The following is a 15,581-nucleotide window of genomic DNA, read 5'->3' on the forward strand; positions in this document are numbered from 1 at the left end:
CTCTTAATATTAGTCTTCACTAATATTCTTGAAAACAATTATTTGTGCTTCATTTTCTTATGAAAAAAGACCCACCAGAGACAGTGATGATGAGGATGAAGATGAGCGGAAAGGAAGAGGATGCACTCTGCAGTACCAGCATGCCATGGTGCGAGTCCTCACACAATTTGTAGCTGAGGATTCTAGCCCTTGGGGTCAGCTGAACTACCTGCTGGGCTCAGATTGGCAGTTTGACATTACAGACCTGGTGATGGATTTTATGAAACTGGAGGATCCTCACATTGCCAAGCTGCAGGAAGGCAGGATTTTGATTGGACGGGAAGTGGGAATGACAACGATGCAGGTACTGTGCTCTAAACTGCCACATTCCGCCATTCCCGTAGAGAACTAGTGTCTGGGGTATAACTAAATCCAGTAGAATGTTCTGCTATCTTGAAAGAGGGTAATTTTCCATTGCATCTCCATGATCTTCTAGAGTGTCACACAGAGCATTACCCAGTGACAGTGATCCAAGCTAGAGGTAGTCCGAGGCATGCAGCATGGCCAAAAGCTGGAAGCCATAAAGCCTTCAGAATAGTTAAGGAGGGGCAGCATTTCCAGGCACAGTGAGAAGTCAGAACTCTTGCCCCACATGGATGCAAGTTACCACCAGTCAGCTGATGGGCACCATTTTGACTTTTTGAGACAGAGATCTTTAGATTGTGCCAAGTTTCTTTCGATTTATTTAAACATTAATTTGGGGGAAAAAAATACAACCTGCTTAATAACCCTGAAAGGCACAAGTGGCCAAAACCATGTCTCAGTTCTCCCCCTGGTGAATCCTTAGTAAAGCCAATGCATAAATGCATAGCTAGTGTAGACTGTAGATCTGAGATGAGGAAGGTGGAGAAGACAAGCATGTGCATGTGGCTATCCTTAGTTTCCTAAAGACAGCAATATGGCTCTTAGTTTCATTAAAGGGAAAGGTATCCTACTACCTTGATAGTCCATCAGAAATAGAAAAGACAGAGAAATGAGAATTTCCAAGCAGAGAAGTGAAGGACAAATCCTAGATGTTGCTAATCTCCATTTGAAATGGTTGAAAATGAATGTTCTTATCCATACTTGGACACAGAATAACAGAGGAAGAAAGTTTTAAATCGACTCCTCAAGTGAAGTGATGCAAATAACACAACTGAGATAGTACAGCTCTCAGTACTGGATGCAATGTTCTTGGCCATAACCTCTCTACTGAATGTGTTTCTGACCCTGCTAATGAAATCAGACTACATTTTCAGTGTGTTCTGCCATTTCATTTCTATGCATAAAGCTTTGGAGACAAGAAGGGATGATGACCTTCAGAAAGGGGTTTTTAATTTTCCTAAGTTGACTCTTTTGTGTTTCTCCAAAGGTTTTGTCTCCTCTGTCTGACTCCATCCTGGCAGAGAAGACAGTGACTGTGCTAGATGACAAAGTGACCATAACAGACCTTGGAGTCCAGATGGTGGCTGGGCTTTCACTCTTGCTTCAGCCAAGTGCATCAAGTAATAGGGCTATTGTGGCTACAACCGTTGCCCAAGAGTTGCTTCATACCCCTAAGCAGGTAGTGTACACTCCATATTTACTGTTGTTGTCTTTCGGGATGGGGCAATGTTTTATCGATGGGAAGTACAGATGATAATTCATAAGAAGTTTAGAAGTTAGACTTAAAATACATGTCCATGTCAATTGCTTTCCTCTAGAGGTACCCTGGAGTTGTCTTCTCATGTCTTCCCTTCAGATATGGACTTAATCTGCAGTAAAATTTCTGGCTACACCAAAGTTTATATTATTTAAATTTTTAATGCCCTTTCTTTAGATGATGCAACATCTGTTATTTTCACAACACAGGCAGTCTTTGGACAGTGATCCCTGTTTGCTATATGAGCATGTCCTTGTTTTCCATGCCAGAGAGCACAGAGCTCTCTGTGTCACAACAACTTAATATTTTGAAGAGCTATAAAATAGAGGCAGAAGATAGCCAAATACATTTCTTTTCCCTCCTGGAGCCACAGCAGACTGCCAGGCTCCTCTCTCCTATTTTTCAGATGGATTTTGGGGGGGTTGTCATTCAGTTCATGTGCCGATCCTACTTAATTTAAGCCAGCAAATTCCTGTATCTGTAAAGGGAGTCTTTGAAGCAGCATGTTTCAGGTCACAACCCACATGGAAAAGAAGATTGGAGAACACCCACAGATCAAGGCAAACAGTTGTTCTGGAACAGATTAAAACCAAGGGTCAGTAGCAGTGGAACAAGCTATATGTTCATTGCTCTTTCAGTCAGTTAACTTGAAGAGTGGGACTGGGGACCATGCAGTTAAGTCTGTCCATAGCTACTCCTCTCACAGAAACTGTATTTCATCTCACATAGATAGAAGAAATCTCAAGTTTTATGGCTCATTTTCATTATTATTGCTACCTAATTTTCTGTAACATAAAAATAATTCAGACTGTTTTATAACTTAGTAACAGGAAAATGTCCAAACTAGAAGGACATGCTGCCCATCTGTTCCATTTACTGCATCCTGTAAACATAAGAATCTTACGTAATTAACCCATTTATAACCTTCTCCGGGGCTTAGAAACCATGTTTGACATATTGTCTTTAGACAAAGACTGTAAAAGCAGAAGCTAAGGCCTGCCTAACCCAATTCTGTTATGTAGGACAGGGCACCATTTGTCCTGCAGCATGATTGGAAGAATCATGGCTTTGATTGCAGATAAAAGAGCTTGTGAATCTGGAAAGGTTGCACAGATATATTGTCAGCTTCTCAGATTTATAGATGATCTGTCCCGAGTATGCAAAGATATTCATCAACATCAGGTTATGCCATATTATGACAGGGCATTTCAGTAGTGCACAACATGACATCTATTGTATTGTGGCATGGCAATATGATATGACTTGTCATTATGTATCACCACAATTGGCAAGTTATGAAGTAATAAAAAAGAGTAAAAATGTGTAAATGTGGTTTGTTTTGGAATTATTTTTCCCAGCATCTGCGTTATGGAACAATTTTAGTGACTGGTTTTTTTTAACCTGGCACTATGTTGCGAGACGATTTCAGTTTCCTCAGAATGGCACATTTCTGATACTGAAGTGTCTGGGCATATCAGGCTGTCATTCTGAGACTACACTTTATTAGAAGGCAGTGGAAAACCTTCTCTACACCAGGCTCTGGAACACCCAGGGAAGTCTGATTGGTTAGCATTAGTCCCAGGTTAGTCAGTTTTTCCCACTCGTTCAATGCACGGAGCCTTCTGTCCCAGTTTCTCGCAGGCACAGAGCAGTGGCATGTTCTTGTGGAATCCCACTTTCTCTGCCTCTCCTTCTAGCTCCTCCAGTCTGGAGCCTGCCCACCCCCATTGCCTGTGCTTGTCTTCCCACCACCTCCTCTTCACCAGGAGTAAGGGAAGTGTCCTGCCTGCTTCCCAGCTGAGGGCTTTGTTGGGAGCATCACTCCTTACTGTGGGGAATTTGTGAGGGTCAGTGCCTGCTCAGGCGCTGAGTGTTTGCAGTCTTGATCCTAGTTATGCCAGGTCAGTGTGGATCCTGAGCACAGTCCCTAGTTACTGGGGCACTTTGGCAATGCCTTCATCCCGAAGGCCTGAAGTAATCCCAGGTAATGTACAATTCACTTCCTACCTTATTGTAAGACACTCATTTGTTCTCAGGCCTAAATCTTACTCAGCCAGGGTTTGCCCAAGGAAAGGCATTGAAAAGAGACCTTAGGGACTTTGCATTTGCACCACCAAAATAATAAGACAGGAATAGATTTCACAGTGGAAAATGCATCAAAGGAAACAGTGTTAGCACACGAGTCACTTGTAGAGTCACATACATTTTTTAATCTGCAGTTTGAATGAAGGGTATAAGATTTAAGTCTCTTACCCTTAGATTAATTAATGCAAGTGTAGGAATGCTTGTGGCTAAATTTTGCAAGAAGTGACTCATGATTTGGAGTGTATCAGCTGAGATCCTTACTGAGCTGGAATTTCAGAAGGCAAGTGCTGAGTGTTTGCTGAAAATCAAGCCCTTTTGAAAGAGGATTTTTTCCAAGGAGACAGCCCAGAAGTAAGCATATACTTGAATGTTGCAGGGATTTCATTATTTGTGTCTTTTACTCTCAAACAAGCTTATAAAAAGGCCCAAATAACTCATGCAAACCTTACTAACGCAACTGAAAAACAACGTGACAGTTCAGATAGCTGAAGGTTTTATTTTTCTCAGGAATGGTTGTGTATGTCTCAGCACTGCTATATGGAAAAAAACAGTCAATGTGTTCTTAGTCAAATGTTTTCCTTGGCTTCACTTTAGCACCTTCAATAGCCACGCTTCAATACAGATTAGTGAATGTCCTTGGGTAACGGGTACTCTGGCAGGCACAGTGTTGTCCCTAGCAGATTAAGCAGGACATCTGTAGAGTGCAATGGAAGGCATAAAGCATTTCACGGATTGTGCTATTACAGATCTTTCAATATCATAGAAATGAATTCAGTGTTTTTGTTGTGACTTTCTTTCAGTGAATCTAATGACTAGATTAGTTCCTTGATTATAATGACCGCACCATGTCTGCATAAGTTAGTTAACTTTATCTATAGTTGGGCAACTTACTACCTGAGATGACCTTGAGGGATGCTGAGCCCATACTTCCTTTTATTTTTTGTTTTGAGCCAATTGGCACTGGAAAGTGGATCAGTGATTTAAGTGCCTAAAAATACATGCAGGTTGAGCAACTTTTAAATAGCAAAGTTGATGTATCTCCTGAAAATTTGGAAGCTGCGTCCGTGAGCAGTCTTATTTTTAGTGTCTGTCTGCTCAGGTAGGAAAGCTGTTCCATTTGGCTTGCTGATGGTTCTTATAATCAGCACTGCTGTCCTAAAGGCTTCTCCAAAATGTAAATAAAAGGAAAGCTAGTGTTTAAGTGTTTTCTGATCTGAGTGAGCTTCAAGGACTCTCAAATTTCAATTGGCTCTGCAGGGAAACTCACAGCCATATCATGGCTTTTTCATCACTGTAGGGTATTGCATGTGGTCTAATGAGCTGATATGGGAGAGTGAAGAAAGAAAAAATAGAGCCTAAAATAAACAGCTGTGTGCATTAATGTATCTCTCAGTGCTACTGGAAAACTGCAGACCATTTCTTTGGGGAAAAGAGCAATGCTAGTGCTTCCTAAAGGCCAAGTTCTTCTCTTTCACATGTGTAGCTCCTGTTGACATCAGTGGCAAAACCCAACCTTGTGAGGTCATCTGTAACCTCAGGGAGTGTCCTCTAAGAGGTCGGCTCTCATTCTGACAGGAGGTGAAGGTGCTCAGCACCATTACCTGAATCAGGAAGACAAGCTAGAGTTACTTGCATGTCCCTGCCTTTTGGATTGATGCAGTACTGTCCTGTTTTAGCTTATGTTCTTCACACAAACTAGTTCTGGGAGTTCACTGGCATCACACAGTTAAGTAACAGATATTAGGAGTATTTTTATGGTGTGGATTCATTGCCATATTCTGGCAGTATAAATTACACTTACATTGTATCTATATCTTCTGTAAGCTGACAGGGCGGTGTAATGGCTCACAAGGATGACAAAGGAATTAAGCAGCATGGGAAAGGGAGAAAGGATGTATTGTTAGATAAGAATCTGAATTCTTCCCTTGCAAATACAAGCAAATTCCCACTGGAAAGGAATGTCACATTAGCAGATTGGACAAAAAGGAGAGAAAGAAATACACAGTAGGGGAATGCATGGTTTGAATTAAGATCTGAGTCTTGGCTGCCTTTCATTTCCACATCATAATGATCAAGCCCAATTTTTGCCACACAACCCACAGGCTTAAAAATAAATGCACATGTAATACTTTGATATTTCATGTGACAAAATTGTTAGGGAAACCCATTTCAGCATTCAGGTCCCCAGACAGAACAATCAGAGCTGGTCTAATAGAAGCTGCTGAGAACAGTATTCCCTTGCCTTTATTCAAGAGAGGGATGTATTTGTTTTCTGTAGAGCCATCCAGCCATCCATTTCTTTCCTTCAGTGTCCTGCCTCACTCCAGGACTATTGCAGCTGACCCCAGCAATTGAGGGCTTATTCACAAATACTTTTATTTGTGCTTTAGAGAATGAAGACCATTAAAAGGCCTCTTTATTCTGAGCATGGAATAAAATCAAATATACTGATAAGTCCTCACATCTGTGTTTCTAAGCAGCAGAATTCTCTAAAATACAACCGGTCCTACACACTTTATACCCCTATTTTTAGCTTGAAGAGTACAAAATAGCATGCCCTGGTATCAAGCTGACCCCCGCTTTTTTGAGGAGGTGTTGAAGGACACTTTGTAATCACTGACTGTGATGCTACAGATGGGCTCAGTGGAACATTGTAGGACAAGCAGATTTTCAAATGCTGTATGGTGATTTAGAGGGCAGAATAATCACCACTGTGGCTCCCGGATTTTCACAGGCAACTTGTGCGAGTCCCAGCACAAAGGGACTCGTTAGATCTCTGTATGACGGGCTTTCTTCTGAGCTTCCAAACCAGCTCTGCTTCCTGCATTCAGGTTGCCTTTTGGAGTGTGAGCCTCCTTGTTTTATCTAGGTGGAACAGACAGAGACAGCAAACAATAGTGTTTGTGGTGACTCACACAGCAGGGTTTGAAGTATTCCAGGTCAGGCAATACAGAGTTCCTTGGGGACTGTTGGTTTCCATTAGTGCCATGTAACTTCTGTACCCTGGTAATTTCCCGTTTGTTTTACCCACCTAAATGTAACAAGTGGATAATGAGGGAGATATTGTTTGCATTTTAACAAAAAGCAAAATGCAGCATCCAAGAAAATGTATTGAGTTGCATATTTGGACTGATAAGCAGCAATGTAATTCAAGGCCAGAAAAGGTGGTGGAATTGCAACAGATCAAGAGCTGGCCAACTTGCTGAAGTTATACCTGGAAGAGAGGAAGAAAACAGCAAATGCACAAGGGAAAATGTAGACAAAATGTGTCTTGATAAAGAAAGTTTTTTATGTGCATAAGGAAAGTATGATATTTGGTAATTGACAGTGGTTGTGGGAATCAGTTTCTTCATCTCCTCTGGACTGGATTTTGCTGTCATTAACATGATTTAATATACATCATCTGACTCACTTCACATCATCACAGTCACCATACAAACCATCTGTTCTCTAAGAGACACTGGCACTAATGGGTAATAGTGGTTCATTTGTTCTGAGAGTGCAGCTGAGTGTGTGTGTGTGTCTGTGTGCACATGTGAAAGAGAGGAAAAGTGGAGGAATGAAAGACTGGAGAGGCAGATAATCCCTCGAAGTAATTGTTTATGCTTGATAATTAGTGAACAAAACTATTTTACACCTCAGTGTTGAGGACATCAGGCTAGGGGCAACAACTTTGCAGGTAAGAAGGCTCCAATCCATCTTCATCTGCTGATAGTAATTGGAGGACCTTGTCAGAGATTTGGAGGGGATTTACTGATACGGTACATAGGATTTGCAGAAACAGCTCTTTGAAGGACATGGTACTAAATCATTTCTTTTCTCTTTCTTTTCTTCTTTTCAGCTTTTCAGAATTTATAATCATGTGGGAAATTCACTTCCTTCCCCTGCGTTCAGCTTTCCTTTAGCAATGTGAATGAGAGGAGGGGATCTCTTGCCAAATAGAATATTTTGGCTGATACAGTATACTTTGGCAAGATTTGAAATTCTCTCCCTCTTTCTCTCATTTGTTTTCTTTCCCTTTAATTAATGTTGTCCGTAATATATGTGTGACAATGTTGTGTTGTGTTACAAAAAAATTGGTTCTTCCTACAAAAAAAAGGGTCTCTTGGAAATAAAAAATGTCAATGCTGGTTGAAAATAATGGCTAAGCTATTGCACACCTCTGTTACCTATAGTAAATCACACGCACACCTGCAGATTTCAGCTGACTTGCTGTTTCTTTTTTCTCTATCTCTGCTGTATGAAAACCAGGAATGCAGAATAGTGGAGAAATAGTGTAAAGAATAAAAGTTGTTTTGAAGTTGCGTACAACTTCATCAAATTCTAGCCATTTGGGATGACTTTTTCCATGCTGGCTACCTCTTAACGTGAAAGGTGCATGAGGGCTGTTAAAGCAGAAGGGCATCGAGATAAGAAAGCCAAACAGGGATGTGGGTATCTTGAAGACAAGAAAAAATGTATGGCTTCTCATGCATCTTCCTCTCCAGGATCTGGGTGGGGACCCTGGATTCCTCAGAGGTGCTGTTCTACCACCAATAAAACCTTCTTACATAGTGGAGGGCCATAGTGGAGCTTTGCAGTGCTAGGTATGCTGTGTTTGCCTGTTAAAGAATGCACGAAGGATTTGGTAAAGTAAACCCTTTTGTAAAGATGTGGAACTATGGAAGCCCCCAGCGGAGATGGGAGGAGGCACAGGCCTCAGTAATTTCCAGTCTTAACTGTACAGAATTCTGCACTTATTTTCTCATTCTGCTCCTCGGAAGAGAGCACCGCTGGCAGACAATATGCAGCCTGTTGTGATATGTGCTTGAAATGATGCCGGTGTTTTTTCTTCCATAGGTTGATGAAAAGCAAGTGTATCTTACGTACCTTCCCAGTGGTGTGCAAGGCTCTCCTTTTGTTCTAGGGAGAAGGGAGGCAACAGGGTGTTGAATTGCCGGAGGAAATGCATCTCTACACATATCCATTAAAAAAAATCCTTTACTTTCCCATGACTGGGTTTGCTCTACTATAGATTTCTATGATATAAATCTAAGCTGTGTCCTGCAGCTTTATGTTTCTGTCTGTTCAGCCATTTCAGGGTTGTTTCTCTAATGAAAGATCAGCAGTTTTAATTTCCTTACACAGTTCACCCTTCCCTTCACAGCTTCTGAGCTACCCTGGCTCTGTTTCAGCTGCTTGAAGTGCATTTGAATCACCAAGAACTTTGCCTTCTTTCCTGTTGTGCCAACTTATTTTCCTGCTTTCAGTCCCTCAAGAACTTGCCGATAGCGCTTTGTAAATTAAATATTCGGTATAGCCCAACCTTCTGCACAGCTAAATGCCCCTTGCTGTTTTCATTGAAGAGCTTTAAATTTAACTAGAAGGGTAGCAATTCTCTTTGTTTATAACCATAGCATAACAAATTGTAGCCAATTGAAAACCATATTAGGTTGTAAATTTGCATTATGACTGGCTGTTAGGAGAGTGGCAATGTTTTTCCCCAATGGTGATTTTCAGCCCAGTTGTTCTGATGTACCCAAGTGTAAAGTTATTAGGGCCATCTGCAGTTTAAGTCTGGGAAGAAAAGAACTTCAGGTTTGTGTGAAGTTGCACTCGGGCAATCTGCCTGCACGACTGCTGGCTAAACAGGCAAGGCATAGAGCAAATGAAACACTAAAGAAATCTCCTGCAAAGAAAGCTACTGAGACGTGGAGAAGTAAATATCTATATCATCTGGATGGGATTTCAAATGGCAAAGAGCTGACCTCTAGCTTTGTGTTTTCTTCTAATGATGACTTCTAACAGTGCTACCTGCAGAGAACAAAGACAGTCCAATTAAATCTAGGCCATTTGTATTTTTATCATAGACATCATACCAGAACCCGCGGCCTCCTCTCTGTGTCACAGAAATGTGGTGGACTTTTTAATTATCTCCAGAATGAAGTGTGTTTTACTTAAAATAAACCTTTCTCCAGCAAAATGGTAATTGTTCCATGAGTCTATTTCTTTTCAGTTGAATCTTCTGCTCCAACCATTTCCAAGATACTGTGGTAGCTCCTTATTCCTGCTAAGATATTTATGCCTTGCTTAATTTGGCAGCTCCCTGTGACACCTGTGCATGGAGAACATGAGGAAAATAAGTGTTCTGTCAAATGGCTGTAGTAATTTTTCTGGTGTGTCTCTTTCAGCTTTTGTATGACAGGAATGACTTTCTCTATAAATCATGTAAATTGTGGCTTGTTAATGGGTACACTTTGGTGTTACGGACATTTCAGATAGATTATTTTATATGTTCTTTTGCAAAACATTAGCAGGAAGGATAGCAGTGGAACCTGTAGTGAAAAATGTGACCAATTTTCTGCACCATCAGTTGAAGCTTGGTTTGCTTTAAATGCAGTGCAGAGCCATTGTCTTCCATTTCCTCCAGCTGCTGTTCAGAGCTGAGAGATTGGTGAGCTGCAGTGGTTTGAGCTGTTTTATTTAAGACCCTGTCTTTAACCATATCCCTCTCCTTTCAGGAAGCTGTAGTAAGCACCTGGATTCAGTTCAGTGACAGCTCTGTTACTCCGCTGGACATTTATGACTCTAAGGACTTCTCCCTTTCTGCTGTATCATTAGACGAAGCTGTTGTCTCGGTCCACCAGAACGCTGCCTTAAAATGGCCAGTTGTGGCAGCAGAAGGTGAAGGTCAAGGCATGTTAATCAAGGTGGACATGATGATTTCTGAAGCCTGCCAAAAGTCCAAGAGGAAAAGTGTCCTGGCTGTGGGGAATGGCAACATCAAAGTCAAGTTTGGCCAGAATGATGCAGACTCCGATACGGGTGGAGATTATGATGCTGATGAGATTGAAAACCATGCTAGTGACCGGCGGCACAAAGTGTTGGATCAGGAGCGGTATGGCCAGGATGGACGCTATTATGGTAGCTCTTCAGCAGAGCGAGAGGAAAGTGCCATCAGGAAAGCCAGCACCACAGCAAAATCCGTGATAAAAAATAAAGTCATTAAAAACAGTAGGCTGGATGGTGGCAAACTCTCGGATGATAGCCAGCTGCAGAACATTCCCATAGACTTCACCAACTTCCCTGCTCAAGTAGACCTACCAAAAGGCAATGCAGGCATGGAGGAAAATGACCTGGTGCAGACACCCAGGGGCCTTAGTGATTTGGAGATTGGGATGTATGCTCTGCTAGGGGTCTTCTGCCTGGCAATTCTAGTCTTCCTAATAAACTGTGCAACATTTGCACTGAAGTACCGTCACAAGCAGGTTCTGGTGGAAGGACAGGCCACCATGACTCATTCCCATGACTGGGTCTGGCTGGGAAATGAAGCAGAACTGCTGGAGAACACGGCAGATTCATCACCTCAGCAGGATGAGCACACAACTATTATTGACCGAGGTTCGGGTAGCGAGGAGAGCAACCAGCTCCTCAATGGCAGCGCTCAGAAGAACATCCAGAGCCAGGTTCACAGATGTGCTGACTCAGGGGGCAAGCACGGAAAGGAACAGAAATCTGAACCTTTACATTCGCCAACATCTAAACGGAAGCGGGTAAAATTCACAACATTCACTACCATCCCCCCTGACGATGGTTGTCCTACTGTCAACTCAATCTTAAGTAGCAATGACGATGACATTAAGTGGGTGTGCCAGGATATGGACCTGGGGGACTCCAAAGAGATACGAAACTACATGGAGAAATTCAAAGACAAAGTGTAGCTCCTTGCTGGTTTTCTGGGTTTAACCACACCTTGATGCCTTCAGTTCTACAGTATATATTGGGACAGAAGATGGGGAGGGGAAGGAATCACCAGGAGAAATGATGAGGCAGTTTTTATAATCAGGGAAAGAATTTTGCCAAACTGTCCATGATTTGGTTTTGGGTTTCGCTTTGTTCTGTTCTGTTTTGTTTTGTTTTCCAGCAGTTATTCTGCTATTCATGGATTTAGGAAGTGGAATATAAATAGAAAGGAACAAGGAAATGGTATGACCAGTATGATGAACTGGGCAAGATGAGGTTGTGAAAAATTGTTTTATGGGTCATACAGATAACGGTAGTAATGCTTCAAAGTACCAAAAACATTTGTAAAAAGAAAAGAGAGAATATAAGAGCATGAAAAGAATGAGCAACAGACAAACAACAATTTTACTGTATTTCTAATAAAACATCATAATTATGGACATATGACCCACAAGGAGACTTTTTAGATTGATACTCAAGGTGTTTCTTTTATTTCTTCATTTGAAGAGAAGATGTGTCTTTGGCATTACATATGAAGGAGGAAGAAATTACCCAGTCTTTTTATTTTTACTTTCCTCTTTGTCTTGTACATTGAAACAGAAGAATTTTTGCTCTTGTATTTTTCCTTTAAATATCTTGAAAACAGAAGAATTTTAAATTCACGAAGTTCACAGTGGACCAAGAATATTTTGTTTCTTAATCAGCTATAAGTAATCTCCTGTCATTTAAAGAATTCAGGGGATAAGTATTGACAAGTAATTTCCATGTGGTGTTTCTTCTGAAAGTTTAAGCCTCCATTGTTTCCCTCTAGCTAGAAATATGTTCTGTTTGGAAGAAGTATTCATTTTACTTTCAGGTTTGGATTGTTTATTTAGTTGTTTGTTTTGAATTTCCACAACCAAAGTTCCCATGTTTCACCAAGGGAAGAAGGTGCTGTTTATGTTAGCTTTTAGAAGCAACAACCGATGGGAGTGCCCCACTGGTGCATTTTAAATGTACCGGGAACTGAGACCATCACAGGCCAAATACATAGAGCCTGGATTTGGGGGGCTTTTTATTGCGAAGTCCATGAATTCATCATTTTGTGCTGTAATTTTCTGTTTATTCTAATGTCACCAGCTCTCATCAAACTCTGAAAGCAAGAAGAAGAATGGACAGAAAGACATTGTCCCCAAACTTTTATTTCCTTTTCCTGGGAGAGCTGGCCTCTGGACAGACTGTTGGGAGGGAAATATTGCAGAAGCAAGATCAAGAAATATCTGGAGCTATTTTATAGAAATTTTTTTTTTTGCCATTGGACCAGCTAAGACTGCAGATTTTAGACTAGATTGTAAAGCTGATGTTTTGAATAAGCAAATACAAAAGCAGTAATAAATCTGAAGCAAATAAAAAATAGAGACGTAGATTCGTTGTGTAAAGTGGCAGAACTGTGTTGACTCAGGGCCAGTTTACACTAAAGGAGGACACAGATCAAAATCTATACAAGGAAGCCACTGTCATCCAAAGCTTTTTGTAACTAAAAGGAAGATGGTATATCCAGCCTTTTGGAAAGCAGTATTATGTTCTGACTGTTAGCCAGAAGCACTTGCATTGTCCTGTCTTTACCATGTATTTCTCTTTTTTTTTTTTTTTATTACTAAACTCAGTAGTTCGGTTTTTTTTTACTTGGACAAAATCAATCCTGCCACCCAGTAACATAGATGGACGTTTTAACAAGATATGCCTAGTATGCATTGTAGACTGAAAGAATGTAATATTTATTTATACATGTTATACGAATTGTAATTAAAATGCTTTACATGGCTTGACAAATGAAGCTCTCTTTTCTGAGGGGAGGGTGCTCCTTCTGTCATTTCGGTGTTGAAGTACTGCATCCACTGCCTAACAGCTGAAACAAAACTTTAAGCCACTTTTTGCAGAGAGAATAGAGGTGTATGAAGGTTTTTCCCTGCTCTGACCCTTCTTTTGTGAACCGCTTCCCCTTTCCACCCAACATGCGGTGATGATGATGGATGGCAGGAGAAGACAGCAGCCAGGCACAGTTCAGGGCAGTGTCACTATTCATCTTGTTCATCTTCATGCCTGCCATCAGCACGAACAACTCCAGGACTCTTGCTTCTGCTGTGTGCAACTTTGGTGCAGCCCAGTCATAATTAATTATGTTGCTTCTCTGATTGATACAGTAGGTTCAGATGGAAGCAAGTTTTCACTGAATCACAACTGACGTATACAAAGCACCCTGTATCCCAGAGGACCTCAAGCTACTTTACAAGCTAAGCACAGTGATGCATCAGCCACACCTCAGGGATCAGTATATCTTCCTGGGAAAACGCAGGTGTCTCTGAGGTGAAAAAGGCATTTACAGCACGGAGCTGCAAAGTACGACAGCAGAGGAACAAGAGAAATAGGATGGAGCAAAAATAATACACCATGGTAGCACAGGATATGATTGTTCAAAGTGCATTTTTAAGAAAGCTGTAATGTGCTGAATAACCCGTCTTATAGAACGTGTGAATGGCATCTCCAGTAACTCAGTGCTCCCAAGCACTTTCTGGGATACAGGTACAGCACTGGCTGGAGAGGAAAGGGGTAATTACTACATCGGTGTTGCTAGTCCATACACCGTGACTTTGCTCTTTGCTTTTGGCAGCTGAGGCTTTATAGGATCGCAAGAGAAAAGGGTATCTCTATCTAACATAAACAGTTGGCTACTGAGAGAAAACCTTGTGAGGAGAATTCATCTTGCTCTGTATTTTCAATATGATGTGCATGTCTGTCTTGCTATCTCACAACATTATCTAAGAAAAGAATTCCATAGTGAATGAAAACACTATTCCTCTCCAAAAGCTTAAGTGTTTTTTTTTTCAAGAAAGAAAAATGTGTCTTCATTGAAATTAAAAGTGGGGGAAAATCAGTTTCCCATGACAAACTATTTTGCAATTCCTTTTCAGAAGCAGTGATGTAAATTTTTGTTGAAAGACACACTCCTGTATTCATGCAACTCAGATTGGATTCAACATTCCCAAAGAGGAGCAGAGCTCTTCTGTTATGAATAGGAAAGTTATAGCTTACCCATTGTTTCAGTATTCACTGAAATGATCACTATTTTTCACTTTTTATTTGTGGACTGCATGTATAGTTCTCTGTTATATTGACCTGGGCCAATATACCCCTGATGCCTCCTTGGGAGCCAGATTTCACTGATGATTAGCCATGTGTCAGTTCTCAGTGACAGTATTTTGGCATTATATTTAAATTACAAAATATAGTCTCTATCAAGTCTCTCCAGAGTGGGTGGTTTCAGAGGCTTGCACATGTAGAGTCCGTAGGCAGCAGCCTGTAACACTGGGCTGGACACTTGCATTCACAAATACATACAGCGTATCACACACGCTGCAGATTACCATGGACATTTGTTACAGTTCTGACTTACTCTGTATCTTGTTTGTATCATAATAATCACTTTGCAAACGCTGATAATCACAACTGCCAACAAGAGCACATGCATGGCCAGAGGGAGAAGCTTAAGCAGCAGTTTCTTAAATGCTGCAGGACTCGGGGCAGTCAGTGCAGCCACTTGGCCAAAGCAAATTAAATGGCAACGTAACATCCCTGAAGCACATAAAATTGTTTTCTCTGGTGTTTTTTTTTTACTAACATATGCCTGTTATTGATGTCTTTTAGTTCCTGAGTTATCAACTAATGGACTTCAGCTAATCTCCACATTGGCAACACGGTGGGGTTTTAAAGCTGTAAGAGGAAGACACCTGACGTACTGCCTATCGTAATATGACATCAAACTATAGTGAAGAAGAAGAACCACTGCTCCAGGTTCTGTAACATATATGTGATAGTAGTTGAAATGTGGAAAACATGTTCAGACAGGGCATGATGTCTTTAACAGGCCCACATAAAACAAGGCCTGTGATGGCTGGGGGGAGGAGGGCTTGGGAAGCCTCTCCAGTCCCAAGGCTTCAACTATTTTGTTGGTCACAGCTGCAGCATTTCTGTCGAGATCCGCCCCTGTTGAAAATCTGTGTGTCTCCATTGAACCGTCTGGTATAGAGCCATGCTAATTGACAAGGCCCAGGAGTCTGGACTTTTAATATATATA

The 15,581-nt window shown here is 41.2% G+C and overlaps 1 protein-coding gene across 3 annotated transcripts in view; it reads left to right on the plus strand.

Annotated features, from left to right (window-relative positions):
- The window catches only part of TMEM132C (transmembrane protein 132C), a 207,296-nt gene extending 194,017 nt beyond the window's left edge, over positions 1-13,279 (plus strand). For all 3 annotated transcript variants that reach the window (XM_030500747.1, XM_030500748.1, XM_030500749.1), the window contains 3 exons: positions 70-343; positions 1,391-1,582; positions 10,246-13,279. In XM_030500747.1, coding sequence (XP_030356607.1) covers positions 70-343; positions 1,391-1,582; positions 10,246-11,445 — 1,666 coding nt within the window. In that variant the 3' untranslated portion in view covers positions 11,446-13,279. The remainder of the gene's footprint in view (positions 1-69; positions 344-1,390; positions 1,583-10,245) is intronic.
- The last annotated feature ends 2,302 nt before the right edge of the window (positions 13,280-15,581 follow it).

The sequence above is a fragment of the Strigops habroptila genome, chromosome 11 (assembly GCF_004027225.2).
Source record: "Strigops habroptila isolate Jane chromosome 11, bStrHab1.2.pri, whole genome shotgun sequence".
Classification (NCBI taxonomy): domain Eukaryota; kingdom Metazoa; phylum Chordata; class Aves; order Psittaciformes; family Psittacidae; genus Strigops; species Strigops habroptila.